At 41.0% G+C, this 23,017-nt stretch overlaps 1 protein-coding gene and 1 long non-coding RNA gene across 4 annotated transcripts; one reads left to right on the forward strand and one right to left on the reverse strand.

The window, feature by feature from the left end:
* Nucleotides 1-705: 705 nt before the first annotated feature.
* LOC141804913 (uncharacterized) lies at nt 706-16,598 on the reverse strand. The gene is made up of 3 exons (XR_012599664.1): nt 16,516-16,598; nt 10,046-10,291; nt 706-862 (listed from the first exon to the last, which is right to left on the reverse strand). It is a non-coding gene; the product is annotated as an uncharacterized LOC141804913 (long non-coding RNA).
* On the forward strand, nt 6,161-21,651 carry onecut3b (one cut homeobox 3b). 3 transcript variants are annotated; one of them, XM_074689587.1, is made up of 3 exons: nt 6,161-7,249; nt 11,970-12,058; nt 16,796-17,043. In XM_074689587.1, the coding sequence occupies exons 1-3, from the start codon at nt 6,172-6,174 to the stop codon at nt 16,892-16,894; spliced, it is 1,266 nt and encodes a 421-aa protein (XP_074545688.1). In that variant the 5' UTR covers nt 6,161-6,171; the 3' UTR covers nt 16,895-17,043. The 3 variants fall into 3 exon arrangements, with proteins under 3 accessions (XP_074545688.1, XP_074545689.1, XP_074545687.1); XM_074689588.1 differs by having other exon boundaries at nt 11,970-12,063; nt 16,796-16,852; XM_074689586.1 differs by lacking the exon at nt 11,970-12,058 and having other exon boundaries at nt 16,796-21,651.
* The last annotated feature ends 1,366 nt before the right edge of the window (nt 21,652-23,017 follow it).

The raw sequence follows: 23,017 nt of genomic DNA on the forward strand, positions 1-23,017 counted from the left end.
TGAAGTAATGGTCTGCTAAGTAACTTCACCGCAATGAGCTCAATAGTTCCTCCACACTACTTGCAGAAATGATTTTTTGGGGTCTGAAAAATCACCCCTACCATACTTATTTGAAAGTGAGAAATATTTGCAACATTTGGAATGTGCACTGGTGTGTATCTGCGTGTGTGTGTGCGCACAGGAAGGATTTCCACATTTTCCAGCTCTCCCTCTAATCTAATGGGTTATTTGTCATCTGCAGAGTAAAGGATTTTTAAAAGTCAAGCCAGGACCGACTCCCTCCCTATCCTTTCTCTCACCCTCCCTCCCTTTCCCACTACCCCCCTGACACTCGCAATGGGAGATCGATAGGTTATTGATCAACTCTCTCTATCGCCAACCCACCAGACTAATCACCTTAACACCAGCCCAACTCTCCCTCTTTCTTTCGCTTTCCTTCTCTTCGTCTTCCCTGTTGCTCTCCATTTGTGTCTCTCACTCTGTTGCTCTGAGTCACGCTCACTGTCAAGTAAAGAGACACCTTTTTGGATGAATTTGAAGACAGCTTGATGAGTGTTTTTCACTTAAAAGTAAACACACAAAACCTTAAATTACTCCAACATTAAATACTTACCTTGGTGCTCTCTCTGTGTGTCTCTCCAGTAATCACTAAACAGAATATATCTGGCTTTAAGTCAGATAAATAAAGGAAATTTTTACCATTGTTGCAAGTGCTCTTCATCTTTCGCTCATTTCTCCCACTCCTCCTCCTCTTCTTCTCCCCGCTCCCTGCCTCCATCCTTCTCCGTCTGTCTTTGTTCGAGGGCAAAATCGATGCAGTGTATGAAACCAGCATATTTCTCAGCCTCCTGCTGTAGTCGACCTGAGGGGAACAGACATGGAAAAGATGGTTTCAAGTAAATCTGTGCATTTCTTCTTGTTTTTTTAAGTGCCTCTTTTTTTAATTTTGTCGATTTTTTAAGGAACAGCTGGAACATAACAACTCGAATAATCGTATACAGAAGTCAGAAAAGACAGTTTGGCTGGATATTTTTGTATTTCACTTTTCACATTATGATCAATTGTGGCCCTGTAGGCTTACACTATACACACACTCATAACAGGGGGTTAGAAAAATCATTTCTTTGCACACTTTTCAGATTCTCAGTGGTCAATTTCATCTGCATACCTCTTAATCTTTTTAGTCCCATACGGGGTATTTCAATCTGCTTCAATTGGACAAAAAATGACCACTTCTGCCAATATAGCTGATCTCAAAAAAATAGATCTTAATAACTCTTGATTTTTTATTTATTTCATCTCAACCTTTGATGAGGCAGTTTGAAAAGTCTGACGATATGTTTGAGCTTGAGGAGGTTTGTTTATTTTTGAAGCTAATTTCAGTCTGGGCTCAGTGAATGATGTCCAATGTGTCCCTTTTGGGTACAAGCAGCAGAAGGTCCTCCGGTGGTCCAGTTAGCTAATAATCTGTGGCTCTGCTCTCTGTATGGTGAAGATAAGAGTTTCCCTTAAAAAGCCTCAAACTGCACTGAGGGACGAGATGAAACGCAGATAATCCCTTCAGGAGGAATTAAGTGACGTAGGCTCTTTATACCCTCAAAGCAAGGAAGAAGATATTATTCTTAAACTGCTAAAATGACAAGTGTGGGAAACTATCCAGAAATATTTGATCCATTTAAATCAAATAATTCCTCTTCAGACAAGGTATCAGCAAAATAAAGGGCTATTTCATACATTTAGGTTATCTTTGTTGTCCTCCACATATTTCTCCTCCCAGCTTCAACTTAAAGACATTACAATGTGGCTGTACGATTGGCAAACACCAGCACACACATGCACAAACACACACACATGCACATACACACTTGAAGGGAATTGATTGACTATTCTGTCTCAATACATCTCTCCTTCTGTTACTTAGCAACCGGCGCCTGAGAGGATACAGATGCTGGAGAAGTTGTACTCCTGTGCATTTTCAGTTAATAAAGAGATATGACGAATGATGGTGTCACTGCTTAGATATGACACTTAAATCTTTAAAATGTGGCTCAGAAGTGGGGAAGAGAACTCTGGAAATCCTTTTCTTTACACTTTGAACAGCAGGCGCTACTTCTTGATCTAAAAAAAACTCCTCAGCTGAGGAAGCATTTTAATAAATGACGTGGAGATATTATCATTTCAATATTGTTTCAGCTGTGCAGGTAGACTGAGCAGTGGATTTTGAATAGTGAAATTAACCTCTTTTTTTCCAGTACGATGCTAAATATATTTCTCTTGTGCCACTAATCTGAAAAATAAATACCAATGAACTTTGTTCCATTTTTAGAGCCAGATACCCATTTTCATAAACACAAGTGCAGCTGAAACTTTAGGCCTTTTTTGTGTAATTCCTTACATGGCTGAGAGTGTTTCCACCACCTAATTATAAGATTTCAATAAAAGCTACCAGTAGTCCCAGGTCTTAAACACAGCAGATCAAACATTGACTGTAGCAACTCCTCCAAAAACGAAACAAAACTCGATACAGGCTCAGACTCCTGGTGCAGAAGGTGGGAGCAGAAAACATGCAGAGTGTGTTTAAATGCTTAGTAACAGCTCTCAGGTGCAGCTTTACATTTTCTAATACATTTAATCTGCATTAACACTCCTGATAGTTTTTTTGTATAAAAACAAACTGCTAAAGTGTTGTCATGACTCCAAAAATCAAAAAGCTTAACATTAACTCTCTCAAGCTTCACATTATTTTCTGTTTACATTTAAGAAACCTTTAACCGGCTGACAGAAAAATCAAGAGTTTCAAACATATTTCAAAAACAAAGAAAGACACATTTAACAGATATGCCAGAAAACGTGAAAAAGGTAAAAATAAACTTATTTACAATAAGTTGAAGGTTAAAAATATATATGTTAAAAATTATACAGCATTTATTTTCACTGAATCTTCTTTGTTTTGTAGAACAAATGTAAACTTAAGAACTTTGTTCCTTTTTTTCCCTAAATATTAACTCTTTTCAGTGTATTTCAAGATCCTGATCAATATCTATTTTTGGATTAATTCTATTTTTTTTAATCCACTCAATTTTACACATTGTGCTGGCTGGGCAACAGATGTAACACTTAGTGAGGGTAATCCTGACTTCCAACACTCACTGCTGTGTGCCCTGATGATGCATTCACGGCACTTCAACACACCCTGACAACTAGAGTGTGTTACGAATGATTGGGATTACTTCCCTGGTGTTTTAGTTATCATTAACCCCTAAAACTACATCAATTATAAATGTTTCAGCCTTTTTTTTAAATCTCAAACTAATCTGTTCCTCGGAGAAAATAAACAACAAAATCGCTAAATACTTAAACAATACACTGGTGATTATTAAAGAGGAGCACATAAATAAAAGACTGCGACGTTATTCTCTCAGTGAATAAAATAATGAAATAACAGTCCTGTATTTTTCAGTCTTACAAACTGTAATGAAAAAAGCCGCAACGTTCACACAAAATGAATATACACACATACTTATCATTTTATCCTTGAATTTAACTAAGAAAATAGAAGACATGTCATACATCTTATTTTACTGTATCCTATAAATTCATTGATCACTCGGGCTTTTTTCTTTCGTCATCATCGATATAAATTTCTCTCCCGAAATCCGATCAGTGTGAGAGGCTCTTTTACGCTCCGTCACAGATATCATTATGAACCTTATTGAAAGGAGGACGCTCAAGTTTTTAATGGTCTCTCCATAACAGATAATAAAACAACACGGCTGACATTTATTTTTTCCCAGCATGTTTTAGATTTCCGGCCATTCATGTGCCACAGGTCAAACCTAACCGCTGAAACGATCTCACACAAATGCCTCCGTGTTTAGCAAACAGAGCAGATTGAGATTGAAGTGATCGGTGATCAATATATTGAGCACCCAGCGATCAATTTCTGAACTTTGGGGTGGAACAGCTTAACCACGGAGCCTTATGATAACCAGATATAACATCAGCATGCACGGACGTTTCCGGTTAGTTCATGGGCCTTTTTGAATTTGTCTTAAAACTATATTGATCAGCTGCCTTGAAAAAATAGCCTTCCTAGAAATTATAAAAGTAAAGAAAAAATCTGCATCTGTGAGCTTAACTTCAGAGCGTTGTCTTAGCAAATAGGGCCTGAATATTATTTCAAAGTGTGTGTGTGTGTGTGTGTGTGTGTGTGTGTGTGTGTGTGTGTGTGTGTGTGTGTGTGTGTGTGTGTGTTTAAAAAAAACTAAGCAGCGTTAAAAACGTAAAAAAAAAAAAAAATGAAAAAAGCCAACCAAAGGGAAAAATACATTAAAATTTAGGTTTCTGCTGGGACCCCTTCTGACACGAAAAGTGTTTGTTTAACCCTTTCTGTTATAACTTCTTTAAACGAATCCGATTCAAAGAGATTTGCTTCCCTTATTTAGGCGCGTTATCATAGCTGACCATTCAAACAGCACAGCACATTTATTTTTGTTAAGTTAAATCAATCAACCTCATAACCACGTTGGGACAAGCGAATAAAAGCTAAATATTTTATCTTTATAAAAATATAAAGAAAAAATATCAACAAAACAAAAAGAGATTTGTTATACATTACGAATAAAAATGTTAAAGGTTTTCAGTCTAATTTACAACCCGGCCTCACACACACACACACACACACACACACACACACACACACACACACACACACACACACACACACACACACACACACACACAGGAGGCCGGTCAGATGAAACGAACAGCACCTGAATATCGGCCCTTTGAAGGAGCTGATGGTCTTCACATCAATCACTGGAACCGAGCCCTGCTCTCCGTGCATTTATTTCTATTACACGGTGAGAAGAGTGAAGACTAACGCTGAACACTGAAAAAGTTAATCAAAAAAAGTTTTTAAAAAATATAAAGGTTTATATAAATTATTTTTTTACAGTAAAGTTTAACTGTAAAGTCAACTGTAGTTGAGAGGTGGGCCATAAGTTATGTTTATACAAGTTTTTTGTATGTAAAACAATGGAAAATAATTCAAGTCACCAAAGTTTAGAACATCAGATATACTGTCGCAGTAAACACATGAGCTACTGCAATTAACATAGTCACAATAGTGACGGCAAAGACAGGCCTCACTTATTTTTTTCTAGCATACCGAGTAAGACACTGTTTCAAAAAAAAAAAAAAAAAGGTTACGAAAAATAAATAAATAAAACAATACAACATATATAGCCTAAAGTTTAAAAAAAGCTCAAAGTGAACTAAATCTACTGACTTGGAGATTGAACTCCCTGAGCTCAAACCAACGTGCTGTTCTTTCATTGGCCAGAGCTGGGATCCTAACTTACTTTGTGACCTGTTTCATCCCCCACCGGCCCTTCACCAGCCTGCGCCACGTCATTAATCTCTGTCAGTCAATACTTCGATCAGGTTTATCACTAAGCGCATAAATGCAAAACCATACAGTCCGTGGGAAAACAAAGTTTATCTGTAAGACACTGCTCCGTCCGGAAACTGATACTGACTGTATTCAACACATAATTCACTTCAGATTGTTAGGCACCACCTGTCTCACTGTCACCTGTGTGCAGCTCACGCGGACTTCACGCGCACATAAACATACAAACATCAGAGACAGGGTTTGTAATCGTCACAGCTTTCTATATTAAATACACGCGGGGATATTTCCAAAAATGACGTGTCCGGTGTGTGAGGTGTTTTAGTCTCCCGCGTTTTCCTCCCAATGAGGAAGACTATTAGGAAACGTCTGCTCGAGCCCGCCCCACATTTTAAATACACACAGGCGCGCGCCCCTCTCCCAGCACGCGGCTCAGCCTGCACTTAGAGTGAGCGCTGTTGGACCAGAGATGAGATATCACCCTGGAGAGCTACCGTCCACATGAACGCATAGAGCGCAACGGCGTCGCGGAGACTCTCGGTTCTGAAGCTTCCTCAAAACATCCGAATTTATCTGAGTCTCACGGATTGATCGGAGAATCTTTAATCAATGGATTGGCATTCCAACGGTTTGGTTATTTTATCGCTCCAGGAGGGCTAAAGGGTAAGAGAGAGCGCGTGTGAGAGACAGGAGCAAGGGGGAGAGACAAGGGGTGAGGGTGGGGAGGGTGGGACAGGGGAACATATATCCTTTCAGCTATGGAGCTCACTATGGAGAATCTGCACAGTGTCTCGCACTCCCAGGCGGGAGATCTCATGAGCTCTCCGCACGCGCGACCATCGCCTTCCCCGAGCTCCACTCCCCGGAATTTGGTCTCGCACGCTCCCGGCTCGCGGTCAGCTATGGTGTCCGGCATGGCCTCACTCCTGGAGGGCTCCGGTGGAGACTACCGGACTGACCCGTCAGCGCTGTCCGGACACCTGCACCCCTCCATCAGCATGTGCGAGACCGGGATGAGCCTTAGCAACACGTACACCACGCTGACCCCTCTGCAGCATCTACCTCCCATATCCACCGTCTCAGATAAGTTCCACCACCCGCACTCACACCACCACGCTGCCGCCCATCAGCGACTCTCCGCCGGGAACGTCAGTGGCAGTTTTACGCTGATGCGGGACGACCACCGGGGACTCGCATCTATGGGTAACCTATACAGCCACTACCCCAAAGAAATGTCCGTGTCCGGCATGGGTCATGGCTCGCTCTCACCTCTTTCAGGCGGGCTGGGCTCTTTGCACAACTCCCAGCAGCCGCTCTCAGCCTACGGCCCCAGCGCGCACCTCTCCACCGACGCCAAGATGCTCTCTCCTGTGTCTGGATTCGAGTCCCACGCCTCCATGTTGTCCCGAAGTGACCAAGAGCATTTAGCAAGAAGTTTAGGAGGCCACGGCCATGGTATGATCTCCAACCTCAACGGCATGCACCATCACCCGCACAGTCACCTCCACTCACAGGCAAACGGCGCAGTGATGCTGGGGGACCGGGAGAGACATGGCCACGGAGCCGGGCAGGGAGTAACAGGGTCAGGTATCCAGGCGGAGGAAATCAACACAAAAGAGGTGGCTCAGCGGATAACGGCAGAGTTGAAGCGGTATTCCATCCCGCAGGCCATATTCGCACAGAGGATCTTGAGCCGGTCGCAGGGAACCCTCTCAGACCTGCTCCGGAACCCCAAACCCTGGAGTAAACTCAAGTCAGGCCGTGAGACCTTCAGGAGGATGTGGAAGTGGCTGCAGGAGCCCGAGTTTCAGCGGATGTCCGCTTTGCGTTTGGCCGGTAAGAAACTGCACAGTTAGAATAATCCACTCACATTAACACTGATAAAAGAAAGTACAAGCCCGGTCACCGTCTGACGTGATTTACCTTAAAACTACAACACCAACCCGCGCGGGCCTTTAGATTCAGCACCACGGACAGTTCAACCTGCGAAAACAAAGCGCGTGGGTCACTGAAATCAGTCGTGTTCGTATTTCCTGAAACCTGAGGGTGACAGGCTACCTGTTGTTCAACTAAATCACACTTAATTCAAAGCACTAGGAAACAAAAATAAAAGTGTCTGCTTTGGGCGCATAGGCTACATGTGCATTTACGGTCTATATTTAAGTGTTTAAGGTCTGTATTTTTGATAGGCACACAACAAATCGCCATCGATTCACAATAAAACTTAGGAATAGTTTCCCTCCCTTGACGCTCTTTTATTTTTCACCCTCTCCCTGTGTCCAACTATAAACACACACAGCGGTGGCGGAGGAGGTGGTGGTGGGGCCACTGGGCCAACTAGTTGCGCGAGAGAAGCGGGGTGACCCCAGGCTGCCTGATCAATACGCCAGTTCCCACTCTCCCTTTTAGATGTGGCACACGGATCGATACTCGTATCGGAGCTGAAAGACGCAATAACCGCATGGTCTCTCTCCGGCTTTTCATTTAATACCCGGTAGCCCAACTATATTCAGAAACGTGGACAGGTGTGATGAATGGAAGTTATCACAGGTGTAACAGTCAGAGGACTTAGGTGAACAAGAATCAGAGTTTCCCTGCATAAAGAAATTTATTTATCCCCTCTCTGGGACACCAATTATTAAAAACTTTGAAAACAGGGTTCTATCTTTAAAACTGCACCTCTCTAGCTGGCCTATATATATATATAAATATATATATATATATATATATATATATATATATATATATATATATATATATATATATATATATATATATATATATATATATGATCCACGATCAATTTCAAGGCACCCTATAAGCTGCATGTACTGTTCTGATGAAATATTGATTGGAACTGGGATGGGGATTGACAGGGACTAGTATACCAGAGAAACAATATGGACTGGAGCATTTTGATTGATACTGAAAATCACAGGGGATTAAAAACACAGGAAAAGCTTCTATCCATGACATGAAGACAGCAACTATCTGCGGTTTGAGAAACTCAGAGGAACCCCAGGAAGCCAAACCTGAAGACTGAATACATTTAAACTGAGTGTGTTTCAAAGCCATCTGCTCCCCTTTAAAGTTTGATGCTACTGTTAGATATAATCATTCAGAAATGGCAATCTTTTTACACTTAAAGAGAACATTATTAATTTGGATAGATAGATAGATAGATAGATAGATAGATAGATAGATAGATAGATAGATAGATAGATAGATAGATAGATAGATAGATAGATAGTAAATGAGGATTAGTGTCTGAGGCTGAGTGTCATTAATAGTGTAGCTCTGTCCTCTCAGTGTTTGCCTGGCTTTGCACATAGGAGATCAATAAGGCCGTTTCCCCTTCCCAACCCCCTTCTCCACCACTCCCTGGTGCTCTCTCTCTGTCTATTTTTCTTTCATTCTCTCCATCTCTAAAGCATATGGCAATAACATCACTAATCTCTCACTGGTTAACCTGGCAACAGGCAGAGGCAGGATGTTTGGCTTCAGGAGATCGGCGCCGCAGAAGAAAACAAAACAAAAAATCATTGAGAGGAGGAGGACGAGGAGACGAGTAGATGTGAACAATGCACCCAGACATTTTCCACTCTGGCTGCTATCCTACCAGAATCTATCTTTTAATGCCCATCAAAACTTGCTCCATGCCATGAAAGATTAATACTAGTCTGCTGCTTCTCATATTTTCAAAAGAATCCAAATGGAACAAATTGGAATGTACAAAAAAAACCATTCAGCTTAAGTGCAATAGCGAGAAAAGCAAAACAGGCATGTGGAAAAAGAGCTGGAGGAGCTGGGAGATGCCATTGATCGAGCAAGGGGCAGGCAGGTTTGGGCTTTGTGTGAACAGCCAGATAGAGGCAGGGTAGTGAAAGGATCAATACGCACCTTAATAATTGATAAGTATAAGGGAGACAGAGGGAGAGACAGAGGCAGAGGCAGAGAGTGGTGGTGGTGTAAGCGCTTGTAACAGCATCTTCTGTAGGTAAGCAAAGTCAAATCTGTGGTTAACAGCCGAGGACCACACACACACACAACTCACACACACACTGCTGCAACACAACAGCAGAGAGGTTTTCAAGAATAGTGTTTACACCCAAAAACATCCTGTGAAATAAAAACAGCACAAGCAGAGCAGGTGTAGACTTCCAGGAGTGAAAACTCACATCAGAAACACATTTATGGAGCAAGAGCAGAAGCCAATCGTGGCGTTTATAACAGGAGAAACACAACATTTGTGAGTGGAATGAGGGCAGTGATGCTGATGTTTGCACACAAACAGAAAAGATGAGAGCTTAAGAGCATCACAGTCAGACAAAGAGCATCAGAGCCTCTATTGAGTCGTAGTAATGAGTGCTTTCTGCTCATGTCAGCGAATCCTCAAAGCAATCCAAGGTTGTGATGTCATTTGATTTTAGAGGTTGCAATGCTTTATGGGGTTTGTAATGCGCCTTTATAGACGCATGCAAGCGCATTGCTCCCAGTATGTACGGGTGTGCATACGTGGGCAAGTGCTTCAGCATGCACATACACATGTATGCATGTGTGTGTGCGTGCGTGTGTGTGACTGGGTTATAGAGTGTGTCTGCACTATACATTGTTCAGGCTTATCTGACTCACTCTGAATCGGTATTGATTTCCTCTCCTCTGCTCTCCTCGGCTCTCTCCCTCCTTCTCCCCCTTCTTTCTCTCTCCTGGCTCCATACCAGCATCGGCAAAGCAGATCCTTTGCCTTTCCGTCCTGATTTCATTTCTTCTTCTTGGTCATCTCTCTGTGTTTCAGACAAAGCTTGTTTTGCGGATGACGCTGGCACACTGGGGGGAAATATTTTGACACTCAGGATTGATGGGAGCAAAAGTGTGTCCCTACAAGATAAAACATAGAAGAAAAAAAAGAAACATAGGGTTATGTAACTTCAAAAGTATATCTCTAAACAACCTTCAAAGTGTAATATAATCTAAGGAATTTGTGACCACCAAGCCACCACTTTAACTTATCATGTGTCATAATTTTACACTTTAAACCCCACAAAAATAGAAATGTGTGTACAGGATGTACAGTAAAGGGTATGTATGTAAAAAAAAAATCAAGATTTCATCCCTCCAGAGTGTTTTATTTAAAGTGCTTTAGTTCACGAGATAAATTCAGCAATCACATATTTTACAGGCAGAAAATATATGTTAATGATCTTATCCAAGCTCTAACAGTTATTTGGCTTGGATCATAGCCTGACATTGCTTTGACAAAGCCCCATTAAAGGCCTGGAGTCAGTTAGTTGAGGCCTCTTGGTGTTGATGGGAGGACTTCACTCCAATCTCACGCAGCAGTGGATTTAAGCTCTAAAAAAATCCTTGAGTAAGATTGTTGAAAGACTATTCTTTTTAATGTCCTTTCCTATGAGAAAACAATTATGCCTACTTGAACCATTAAGCTCAACTTGAATGGTGCACATATGAGAAAAACACAGTGTGTGTATGTGTACACATATACACACTGAGACAGATATAAGCAGAGCTTTGTTAAACAGGGATCCGATCACTATTTCTAATTTCTTACTTTTTACTACATTTGAAAATATCCTGTTGGACACACTTCAGATTTGTTTAAGTTCAGTCCTGAGCACGTCTACACCAGATCTTTCAAAACCTCATTTAATAAAAATATGAAGTATTTTTCCCCCTTTTTTCATGGTTGGACTTTTTCATAGAGAATGTTCTGAATAAAATATTGATATTTATTTTTTAATTCAGTTTTCTTACAGGCTACACCTAACCAAATATTAAAGCATAACTGTTCAGGTTTTTAACAAATTAAAAGCTAAACAAAATCGCGATAGAAATATAAATAAATAAATATATTTAAAGACACTTGTTTTAAGCTTACATTAAAATGTGCTGTATGGCAAAAAAAAAAAAAAAAAACTTTCAGTGTTTCAATTTTTCTGTTTTACTTGAAATAAAAATCTTCTAAATAAATTTTTTGAAAGCAAAAACGCGACAACAAAACAAAAAACAAGTTCACGTTCCTTCAGCAGCTCCTAAGACCTCGTATCTTTTGCTTTTCTTTCACAATATTTCTAAATAAGCTGATAAAACAAGCCTCCGTTCCCTGAAGTCGGATGAATGTTTCTGTGCTAACTTGTTTCTGAATGAACGGAGCTACGCGGGATTTTGAGAGAAGAAAGAGTAGAGGCATTAAAAAACATTTAAAAGCAGCCTTACAGACAGTTTATAGACTAGTAGCCGATATGTGAGACTGTAAAGCTGCCGATCACTCGTCTCAACAAGACAACACTGGCTTTACATCGACAAATAAACGAACGTTTTCAAATAAACCAATAAAGATCGATGGAGAGTATTTTTAGGACGAACGGGACGGTTTTGTTTCATTGCTGCGGCTGTGTAAATACTAATGGCCACTCGGACGTTTTCTTTACTCCTCAGCAATGAATAGCCCTATCATCTGATCAATATAATCAATAAGCGCATACATCTGAGAGGTGTGACAGAGAGTGATTGACGCAAAACTGTTTCTCGCCCGCAGTCGTCCGTCCAGGGCGGGAGAGGGCCCGTCTCACCGGACACAAAGCCCGGTCTCATCCGTCCGTCCAGCCGTCGACTAGCAGCAGCACGGTGCGGTTAGTTCACCGTCTGCCCCCACCCATCCCCATCCCAGTCCCCTTCACACACACACTCACACCCATACACACTCACTCACACGAAAAATGAATATAAGATGTCTTTGAAGAAATATACTCACACATAATGCTCTCTTTTCTGTCTGTATTATATTTTCCACACTATCCCCTTCCCATGTTAAGTGCTTTAGATAGATTGTGTTCAAACTTTTACTCACACCCACGTAGCTTTTTTTTTTTTTAACCTCTTTGATACCTCAGGTAAAAAGCAATATGATTTTGTTTCACAAAATCCTGTTTACTGAAGTCTTAAGTCTGTGTTATTTAGCTTACCATTCACATGTTTTTACTTGATGGTGTGTTCAATATAGAAACTCAGCCCCCAGCTTTGCCACAAAACAAAACAAAACAAAACAAAACAAAACAAAACAAAACGAGCAAACGTGAAAAAATAAAAATAAATAAATAGCCTAAATATAAAAATGCGTGCTACATCTTGCAGTCAAATATTCTCCTGCTCAGCAGGGGTGTGTCAAGATGGTTGGCCAAGGGTGCCCCACCCCCAAGATATCACCCCTAAGTCCAAGACTATGTTCTGCTCTTGAAGCCTTGCTATGTAGGGCTACTTGCAAACTAACACATTAACAATTAAAATATTTACAGGGATTTAATCCTGCTAATGAAGCTAGAAGTTGGTGAGGTGTACGTTCAGACCACTTAAACATAAAACTTTTTTTGTTAAGTTGGCATGGCATAGAATACCATTTTTTCATTGTTTTCTTTTCTTTTTCTTCTTTATCTTTTTAATTTTCATCTATTTATTTATCTATTTATTTTACTAATTGCAGTTAATGAGCAAAAAATGCCACACATAGTGCCCACAGCTGGTCAAGACATGAGCCATACCACAATGCCTCTTCAAATATCAAGTGGTTTTAGGTTAACAGTTTTATTCATAAACAACGATAATATGGTTTTATTAATGTAGCATGCACTTCATGTCAGCTCTTATTATTTTAGTTTTAGAGGGTTACTGTTATGATTATGTTATGACATTAAGCCAAAACTCAAGTTTATACTATACTAGATATAGTAGAACCAAGATCCAACTTGCAAGACTTGCATCAAAACCAGTTTTTAAAAAGACAGTTCTTAATTTAAAAAAAGTAGAACTCCTAAAATCCAGAACAACAGAACATTTATCAGCTGCAGATTTACGTCCATTCAAGGCAGTGGCAGTGGATTTCTACCTGCAATTGACTCAAACCAAAGTCAAGCACCATCCACCTTCTTCTATTCTCATCTTCGTGTATAAGTGCACACTCTTATAGACAAGACAAAACCACTTAAGTGATAAAGCAGAGCAGCCTTCAGAGGAGACACAAGCACAACTTAACACAGCCAGTGAGTTAATCTCTGGATCAGAAAGAGGGTTGAGATTATCAAAGTGGCGCTTTCCTGACACCTTTAAGGAACGTCTGAAGGAGACGACACGAAGAATTGCCACTCTAGACTTTTGAGTGACTGCTTGTCTCTTCAGAAAAACCCATTTCGTAATGAGGCAACTAAAGATAGCCTACAACGGTGCGTTTCTCATCTCAGGAGACGTTGCTTTAATGAGCAGCTCCCTCTTTGCCCTCCCTGTGGTCCTATTCATTGCTGGGGAGGGGGGGCGGAGGAGTCTCATTTGAAATGTATCTATTGATTATCTGAAATATGTATTGACCTGGCCCAGGCCCTGTGTGCTAACTCCTTCATTGGTCAGGATGTGAAGCTGTGAAGCTCTCGAGGCCTCAGAGCTGCTTTGGAGCTCATTGGAGGAGAACCAGAGTGGTGTTGGCATTGTAAAATGGCCGGTAGCGCGAGTTGTTGGAAAACAGGCATTACATATTAAATTATCACTATATTAGCACTAGCATTCAGTCATTACATTAGGGAGTATTGAGTTTGGTTCGAGACAGCACTTAGAGAGCCGCGAGGAGATTCTGGCATGGCTGGGCCCTGAACCAATTGAATAAACGTTCCATGAAATGGTTCTGAAGTGCGGATCAATCAATAAGGGGGCTATCAATCTGAGGGCAAATTAAAACAATTGAGAAAAACAACAAGAGGAAAACAGTTGAAGAAGTAGAGAAGGCATGCAGGTGTGCATGTGTGATATATAGAGTTATATATATTCCAGTTTCTGCTGCTGATGAAAAATATCTGGTTTATTAATTATGCTTTGCTTGCAGGAACAAAGCATGAACAATGGCAATGCAGGCACATGCACACTCACATACAGGCATGCATACACATGTGCACATTCATATTGATCCCCCTCACAGTCAAATCTGTTTACTGCTGTTGTCTAAACCTGCTGTACAATCATCAATCATTTGCATACACCACCTCCACACTGCAGCCACCTTTACTCCTTATTTTCCACCTCCCTCCCCTTTCATCCTTTTCCACTTTTGCAGTTTATTTCCTTCAAGCATGCCATATGTATATTTTTAATCTGACGTATTAGTAAACATCCCGGTGTCCTTCTCTGTGCTCTCAAACTGGATGACTGCCACTCTTTTCCGCCACATCTCCTTTGTTCTTCTAAAGATAAACAATTTCTTCTCCATCTGTCTGTCACAAAAGCGCGCTCGCGAGCTGCAACTCCCCGATGCGAGGCGGTGCACGCGCTCATGACAGACGTGCAAGCGCGCGCGCGCGCACACACACACACACACACACACACACACACACACACACACACACACACACACACACACACCTCGGTCTCGCGGATCGATGGGGATCGATCGGGTGGGGAAGGGAGCCCTGATTACTGGACCACGTGTTCGGGAGAAAACCGCGGAAAATCGATCATTGCAGCTTTTTAGGGCAGCAGAACAGAACAGACTCCCTCCAGTCTCCACAGCGCGAGCCGAGAGCCTACTGACGGTGCAGCCAGGCACGAGAGAGCGCTTCTTTGTCAGCATTTCACATCACGCTCCTCCAGTTTCAACCTTAGAAACAGTGAAAACTATTTATCCACCAAAACCACCTCAACACCGAACAGATTTGTCTGACAAAGCCTGATGAAAGGATTTAAACTCATTATTCCTACAGACCACACGCTGGGAATAACATTTCTCTTGTCTGAGCCTTATTTTAAATACAAGCTAAGATGAAATATATTCTATTGATTAAAGGAGGAATTTGCCTTGGGCCACAGTGCCACATACACCTGTGTTCACTCCATTTAATACACATCTAACCGTCTGCCTGAGACAACACTGGACTGGAGAAAAAAAAAATGCACAGTCGTTAAAACCTGTGAAGTAATTTATGTAATTACATTCAAGAAACATGAGGGTGTGCATGTCACTCACCACTCTTTCTCCACATTTCCTGCCATGTCCACCATCCTGTCCTACTTCAAAACAGAGATTTTTGACAGTCTATCGTTGTTTTCTTGCTTTTTTTTTTTAAAGAAGATAAAAAAATAGAGATGGTGTGCGTTTTCCATATTCTCAAACAAATTTGATCTTCAAATATTACATGTCAATACTTAAATTGGTTTTAGTTTCGAGGTAAACTGTGTTGGAGTAATCACAGGATGAATCTGCAAGTTCTCTGAACAGCTTTTTCAAAAGTCCTATAAGGCTGGCTCAGACAGAGGCCTCACTGATTGGACCTTGGGTCCCAGGTATATGGCCATATATAATATCTGTTATTATAAATAGAGAAACACAACATTACAGCATGGCAACAGCGGAGAAAGTTTCTAGTTATTTACACAGACTAACGAAAATACAGTGCAGAGAGAGCCTTTTAAAGACACCAGCCTGACACAGGTAAATAACTTTTTGAGACGTAAAGCTGATGTAAAGCTACGACAATGCTGTCCGAAGAACAATACAAAGTTTTGGATGATACTAACAGGCCCCCTATATAAAGTCAAAGAGACTCGTAGGTTGTCACATTGTTATCTAATGTCAGCACAATACTTTAATACCAGGTTAAAACCAGTGGTTCTGAAATGGGGGGTGAATGTACTCCTGGGGGTACACAAGATTCAAAGATGTATATTTAAAAAATAGCAGCCAAGCAAAATGCCTTTAAAGACATTTATTCACTCAATGTTTGAATCAAATATAAGTCAATAGACAAAAATAATACAGCACTGTGTTTTATGCCTTACATATCATAGGGGGTACATCAATGAACCACTGGTTTAAACAATAGTGGATATGTTTAAGGGAGACAGAGTTGTGATTTATTTCTGTGTGCACACAAAAATCATTCTACTAAGACAAATACTTTTTTAGGACAAAGTATTTCCCAGATTTAAAAAAAATATATCTCAGTAAAGCTCAATATTCATCCATGAATGTATGAATATCTGGTAATATTCAGGCTAAATTTAACTCATGCAGCTGTTTTGATCAGAAAGATCATTTTGGGGACACTGACCTTGATGCTTGTCACTCACCAGCGTAGACTCTTCACCAGCTTTTCTTCATTCCTGTCCACTTTTCCATCCTCCCTCCAGCAGTCTCCATGACTTCCTGTAGTCTGTGATTTGTGAAATGAAATAACAGGCTGAAATTATTTCTTGTTGTCATATTTCCATTACTCCATTCCACTCTTACTTTGTACCGAGTTGATATATATGATTGTAGAAATGTTTTATGGCAATAAAACTTTTTGTTTTATTTCTCCCCCCCTGTGCACCTTCCATTCCTCTCCCCAGCATGTAAGCGGAAGGAGGAGGACCGAGGACGAGAGCGTAACCAGGTGCCAAAGAAGCAGCGACTGGTCTTCACAGACCTACAGCGTCGTACCTTGGTAGCAATCTTCAGAGAGAACCGCCGGCCCTCTAAGGAGATGCAGATCACCATCTCGCAGCAGCTGGGCCTAGAGCTCTCTACCGTCTCCAACTTCTTTATGAACTCACGCCGCCGCTGTTCGGACCGCTGGGACACAGATGAGCATGGTCACGGACTGCACGGCCACGGGCACACTCCTCATGGGAACAGCAACAACAATAACGCCTCACCCATCCAACCTGGTACCTCCTCTGCTACCACTTTCTCCAAGGCCTGATGGAGGCGAGGCAGACTGTTGAACACATGCATGGAGGATGGAGGGGGTGGGGGTGTCTGTCATAAAGCAGGAGGCTTTATTTCCAGTCCTGCTGAGCTACAGGGTGTGTAGCTTCAAACCACTTATCTGATTCATCTGCTCAAAGTGCTGATAATGTGTGCAGATAAATCAGATACTCTCAATGCTCCATGCAGTTTCTTTTAATCTGAATGTAACTCTAAGGGGTTAAAATGCATTTCAAGTTGTGACTCTGTAAACCAAAGATTCAGTAGCTTGAAGAGAGTCACACAATCAATCACATGTGGCTTTTAGTGAATCCACCTGAAAACCAAAGAAACCCCAAATCACACTGTGGGTCCATGTCAAAGCCTTGAGAAGGGAGGATTTCACTGTAGGTTGTAAACATGCCAAAGAATCACCTGTGACCATTAGCTTTGAGACAGAAAACCTTGAGTTGCCACACGTCAGTCATCACAAATCAGCCAGAAATCAGTCAGCAGGTGTGTTTACTGTGCCGTGATTGACCACTTGTCACCTCAGTGAGGCCGATTGAGAGACGCATTTGTGTGTCAAGTGTCTGTTGACCTGCTAACCACACACCACACTGCAGCTCTGCATCACTGCATGCCTGTGTGTCATACATGTGCATGTGCAGAGCGTTCTGTGTGTGGGCGCTGATTCCTCTGCAGTGATTCAGCCAGGTCTCTTTCAAAGTTACAACGCCACCTGCTGTCCATCCGAATCAAAACTGAACATGCTGTAGTGTGGGCTTCTCCGGGGATAAAAGTACCAATCAAGCATCAGTGTAGCCCTGCAGGCGCCGACTTAACTGAGGTTAACTGTTAAAACATGGCAAACCCTTTGATACATATTTGAATGTTAGTTTCTTAGGACTATCTTGTGTAAGGCAACATGGCTGTAGATTGTGCAGAGAGGTTATTTTCAGGTTACAAAAGGAGAACAATCAAACAGGGATGACACTCCCGATGTTAAAAAAAGTGTCCCTGGTGGAGGGGGTGGGGGAGTGGGGTCTGCTCTGTTCTAGTGGCCAAACGCAGAGGTCAAATGTCACAATATAGGATCCTGAGTGCCAATGATGTTTGCCTCTTTATGATAATCAGAGAACAGGTGCAGCCCGCTCCGATGCCATACGCCCCTCGCTGTGTCTGACCTGTGTCGTTACAACCCAGGGCACAATGCCTACTCCATACCTCAGAAACACCTTGACGTGATCGACATGAAACACAACGATAATGACTGTAAATACTCTTTCATTTTCTCTCTGTCTTATCTATCTTCTATTTATCTATCTCTTGCTACTCCCCTGTTGTGTCTTTCTTTCTTTTACCCTTCCTTAACTATTGATGCGGGTAATAATAGTACCATAGACACATGGTTTCTCTCTCGTGACTATTGTGCTATGTTGTGCTGAAACTATATGTAAAGAAGCACCTTGTGGACAAAATGTAAAAACTGAAAGATGAAAAAATCAACATGTTATGAACTGATCCTATGCACAGACGGGAAGCAAAGTGACGGACTGTGCATATTTGTGAATACGTGTGCGATGGGATTGACGGACCTCTTCCTGGATCCCTTTGAACTGGACTGTCACTGCATTCCTCTGCTGATGGTGATTTTTGGTTACCATGAGAGCCGCCTCATTTAATTTTGTGTATTTATTTATTTTTTTTATGTGTGGGCAAAGCCACTTGTTGTGTAGCATCTTCTAGCGGGAGATAATCATATTAGAGAGGAGACGCAGACAGGAGGGTGCAGCAGGGGAGGCGGGAGCTTCAGAGGTCTATCATAAGAAACAACTTCAGTGACACTCCTCCACAGTTTGGTTTGTGACCATTTTTAAAGTGCACTATCACAGGTTCCTTATTGGAGGTGTCATGTGAGCCTCCGGAGCCTGAGGAGGAGAAACTGAGGCTCTGAAGCGCAGAGGTTGAAAATCAAGAGCAGTGCGTTAGGAATGGAAAGAGAAGTGTGTGTGTCGCTACCTCACTGTATAGAGAGGACTGTGACACAAGCATCAATACCAAAGATACTCTGTTCACACTGGACCTGGGACATGCACACTCAACAAACCAACACACACACACACTCACACACACACCACAAAGATAAAATTATGCACTGGAGTCTCCAAACACACTTTCACAGAACAGTCGTGCTGCATTGCAAACAAATGAGTGTTTGTTATGTGGAAAGAGTTGAGTGCCTTTTTTCTTCAACCAGGGGATGGACTGCTCTGCACACACACACATGCACACACACTTTCACACACACAAACAATGGTAAGCGACACAGGCGGGGACCACGAACGAAAAAGATGCTTTTGTTAAAATTCAAAGAGCACTTCTTTCACCCTATGACAAAAAAAAAAGAAGTTTACCGCCACCATTTTTGCTTTGTTGCATATGATTTTACATGATACACACACTCACACACACTCCCTCCAGAGATATTTTTGTGTAATTTATAATCAGAGTGTATGTGTTTGCGTGTATCGCAATGTTTACAAAGCCCTCTGACCCTGCTCTACCATTGGCTTGCATCCAAACCTCAAACGTTTAGTTTTGATTGAGCATTAAAAAAAGAAGATGACACCCTCTATTTCCAAAAGACACATCACACCCGCCAGTGAACCCCGCCCATCCAGATCCTCTCTGCTGGTCCCTCCGTCCAGGGTAGCATCACGACAAGGCAGGCATGTGTAGACAATTCATCTTGATATACCTCAAATCTTTATTGTAAAGGTTAATGTAGTGAAACAATAATGACAATGTTTAGCAATGAGTGTGACATTAAAGTCACAGCAAAATGATTGTTCCATTTTTTTTTTCCATTTCTTTAAGGGAACGTGTGCATTATGAGCTGTCTTATGGCTTCACCACTCTTGAGTTGGTTCGAATATTATTTGTAGGTTGCACATCGTCCTTTTTGGAGTTAATAAAAATTCTAAATTGTGAATCAAGAGGTGGGGAGTGAGAGGGAGGAAAGGGTACAAAAAGCAACATTACAGGAGAAAAGTCAGTACAGAGGGTTTAGAAAATTAAAGTGACACGTAGAAGACACCAATTTATGCTTTTACATTATTTTCTGGCTTCATGTGTTAAAGTGATTCCCATGTAAAAAAAAAAAAAATGAAGAAAAAAGAAGGAGTACCAACCAAAGCACCTCTGTCATTAGGGTTGGGATGAGTGATTCTTTTATGCATGGATACTATATAAGTGTATATTAAACTGCAGGATGAATTGTACCTCTAAAGGTGGAGAAGAGGGGGAGAAATGGGCAAAAACACATGGGGGTTAGTTTCAGAGAAATCTCATTTTTGTTTTCACCTTGTGTGTCTTTTGTGCCGTTTGTGTATTTGTATAAATCTGTGTATTTGTACGTCCTCATCGCTCTAACCCCTCCCTCTGTAAGGACACGTCCCTGCACTTTCTCGTCTGTTCCTTTCCTTTGCTTTCTTACCTCAGCGTGAGTGTGTATGAGTTTCCGTTCTGTTCCTGTATTTCAGCTCATCTGTCTTTAATTCAGTGCTCGACCTGTCTGTTTTATAAGCTGAGGCAGAGAGCAAACAGACAGACAGCCAGGCCGCAGAAATACGGCGTCTTCCAATGCATCAAAATGGCGTCATTTTCTTTTCCCCCCTGACAGACCTCAGAGCTCTGGAAACCCCAGTGTTGATGTTCTCTCCCTCTTCCCTTACCAATCAATCAATCAGAACCAAGTGTCTTTGTGATGGTAGAAGACAATCAATTTCAAATGGAGCAGAGACAAAAAAAAAGAAGGAGGGAGAAAGGAAGAGAGTGATGGAGAAGGGCAGAGAATTTGACCAGACAGCAGAGATGGGAGGTGAAGAGGAGGGCTGGCTCTCCGAGAGCAGCACATTTGTGTTTCTGTGTGTGTGTGTGTGTGTGTGTGTGTATGTGGCTACCTTTAACCTCTGCAGGGTGACCTTTACGGTAGGGGCCAAGGCGCCCAGGACCCTCCCTCGGGTTAGAGTGGGAACAGTGGTTGATTGTGAGGGAGATCTGACTTGTTATAAGCGGACATCCAATCGAAGATGTTGATCAAATGCCTGCACACACACACACACACACACACACACACACACACACACACACACACACACACACACACACACACACACACACACACACACACACACACACACACACACACACACACACAGTTGACTCCCAGAGAGCCTTTCCTCTGATCTTCATCCCCCAGCATCACAATGAGTCTGTCAGTCATGTTGGTCTGCCTTCAGCCCGCGAAGGGAGACTGAAGTAATAACTGGAACAAATACTACACCAAGTGAAAACCACTATGGGTAAATTGTGTGTTTGACTCAAACAAATAAAGAAACAAGCAATTGGCTGACTGGCTTCTCTGTTTTATTTTTTTTTGCCCGTGATACTTTCCTACTGTGGTACTATGATGCCACCTAGTGCTCTAACAGAGAAGTGTCGACAACCGTTGAAGTTTCCTTTGACCATCCATCAATGTTTTTTGTTTTCTCACTCTGCCAGAATACAACGAGGGTTTAACTTAACCGTTCAAGCACGTTTTCTTCACTCTATGTTGACACAAAAAAAGCTTATCTTCAGCGACATTTATTCATTTAGCGCACAATGATAATGATAACAACTCAGTGACTGTAGCTGGATTTACTGTGTGGAAGCTAACAGACACCGTGCTAGCTTACCAGACTCATCTTAACACTTAGCATAACTTTGTTAAAAGGATAACAAGTCACTTCACGTTAACGTACCTTAAAAGCTGAGTATCATTAATGTTTAACGGTGTATATATACAAGTAACTTTACCTTCAAGTGAGAGACTCACCTGTTTTCCCCTCCTCGTTTCCTACCGACATTACCCTTTCAGAATAAAAGCACTTACCTTTGTACTTACCTACTGTCTTCGACCTTTTTTTTTTTTTTTTATCTTAACTGCTTAACCTACCAGCATTTTTTCTTATCGTCTACGTTTTATGACCCTGTTTTATCTTCTTATTGTATTTATATTTATCAGGATTATATAGATGATTAAAGTTAACATTATCATTGCTATTGCTATCATTGCTTTTGGATTGTAGTTATTGTCATAACTTTTATATTCTGTTATTTATTCAACAACTTATTTTTTCTTTTCTTTTCCTTTTAATCTTTTCAACCGTTTCTATTGTCCTCTTTTATTTGCTAGTTCTTCTTACCTCTGGTCCTTGTGGTCTCAGTTTACATAGTTGGGTTCTTGTACAGACTGGGTTCTATTGTCCTATTGTCTTGCTGTTGGGTTTTGTGTAATTGCCACACATTATGAGGTTGACCCACTCCATAAGGGTTTTTTCTTTCTTTCTTTCTTTTTTTATTTTATTTTATTTTATTTTATTTTATTTTTTGCAAAGGCCTGTCTTATTTTATCTATTTCACACTATGACCTTCTTTTTAGAAGGTGCTTTTCAAATAAAGTAATGACAATAATCAAAATAAATAAATAAATAAATAAATAAATAAATAAAAATAATTATTAATAATAATAATAATAATAATAATAATAATAATAATAATAATAATAATAATAATAATAAAAACCCTTATTGTGTGAGGGTTTGATTAAAATGCCTTGGAAAATAAATACATAAATAAATAAATAAATAAATATAATAATAATAACCCTTATTGTTTGGGGGTTTGTTTAAAATGCCTTGGAAAATAGTTGAATGGTTCAAGACCAAACTGTCTTTCATGAACTGGTCAATAAATAAGAAAAAAAATAAATAAGAACAAAGCCCTGTAAATGTGGTGGACTTCTTAAAAAATGTCTATATCAGAACAGAAATAATATG

Source organism: Halichoeres trimaculatus, unplaced genomic scaffold (genome assembly GCF_033239565.1).
Source record: "Halichoeres trimaculatus isolate MK-OKI-2021-1 unplaced genomic scaffold, fHalTri1.1 fHalTri1_scaffold_15, whole genome shotgun sequence".
NCBI classification, from domain to species: Eukaryota; Metazoa; Chordata; class Actinopteri; order Labriformes; family Labridae; genus Halichoeres; species Halichoeres trimaculatus.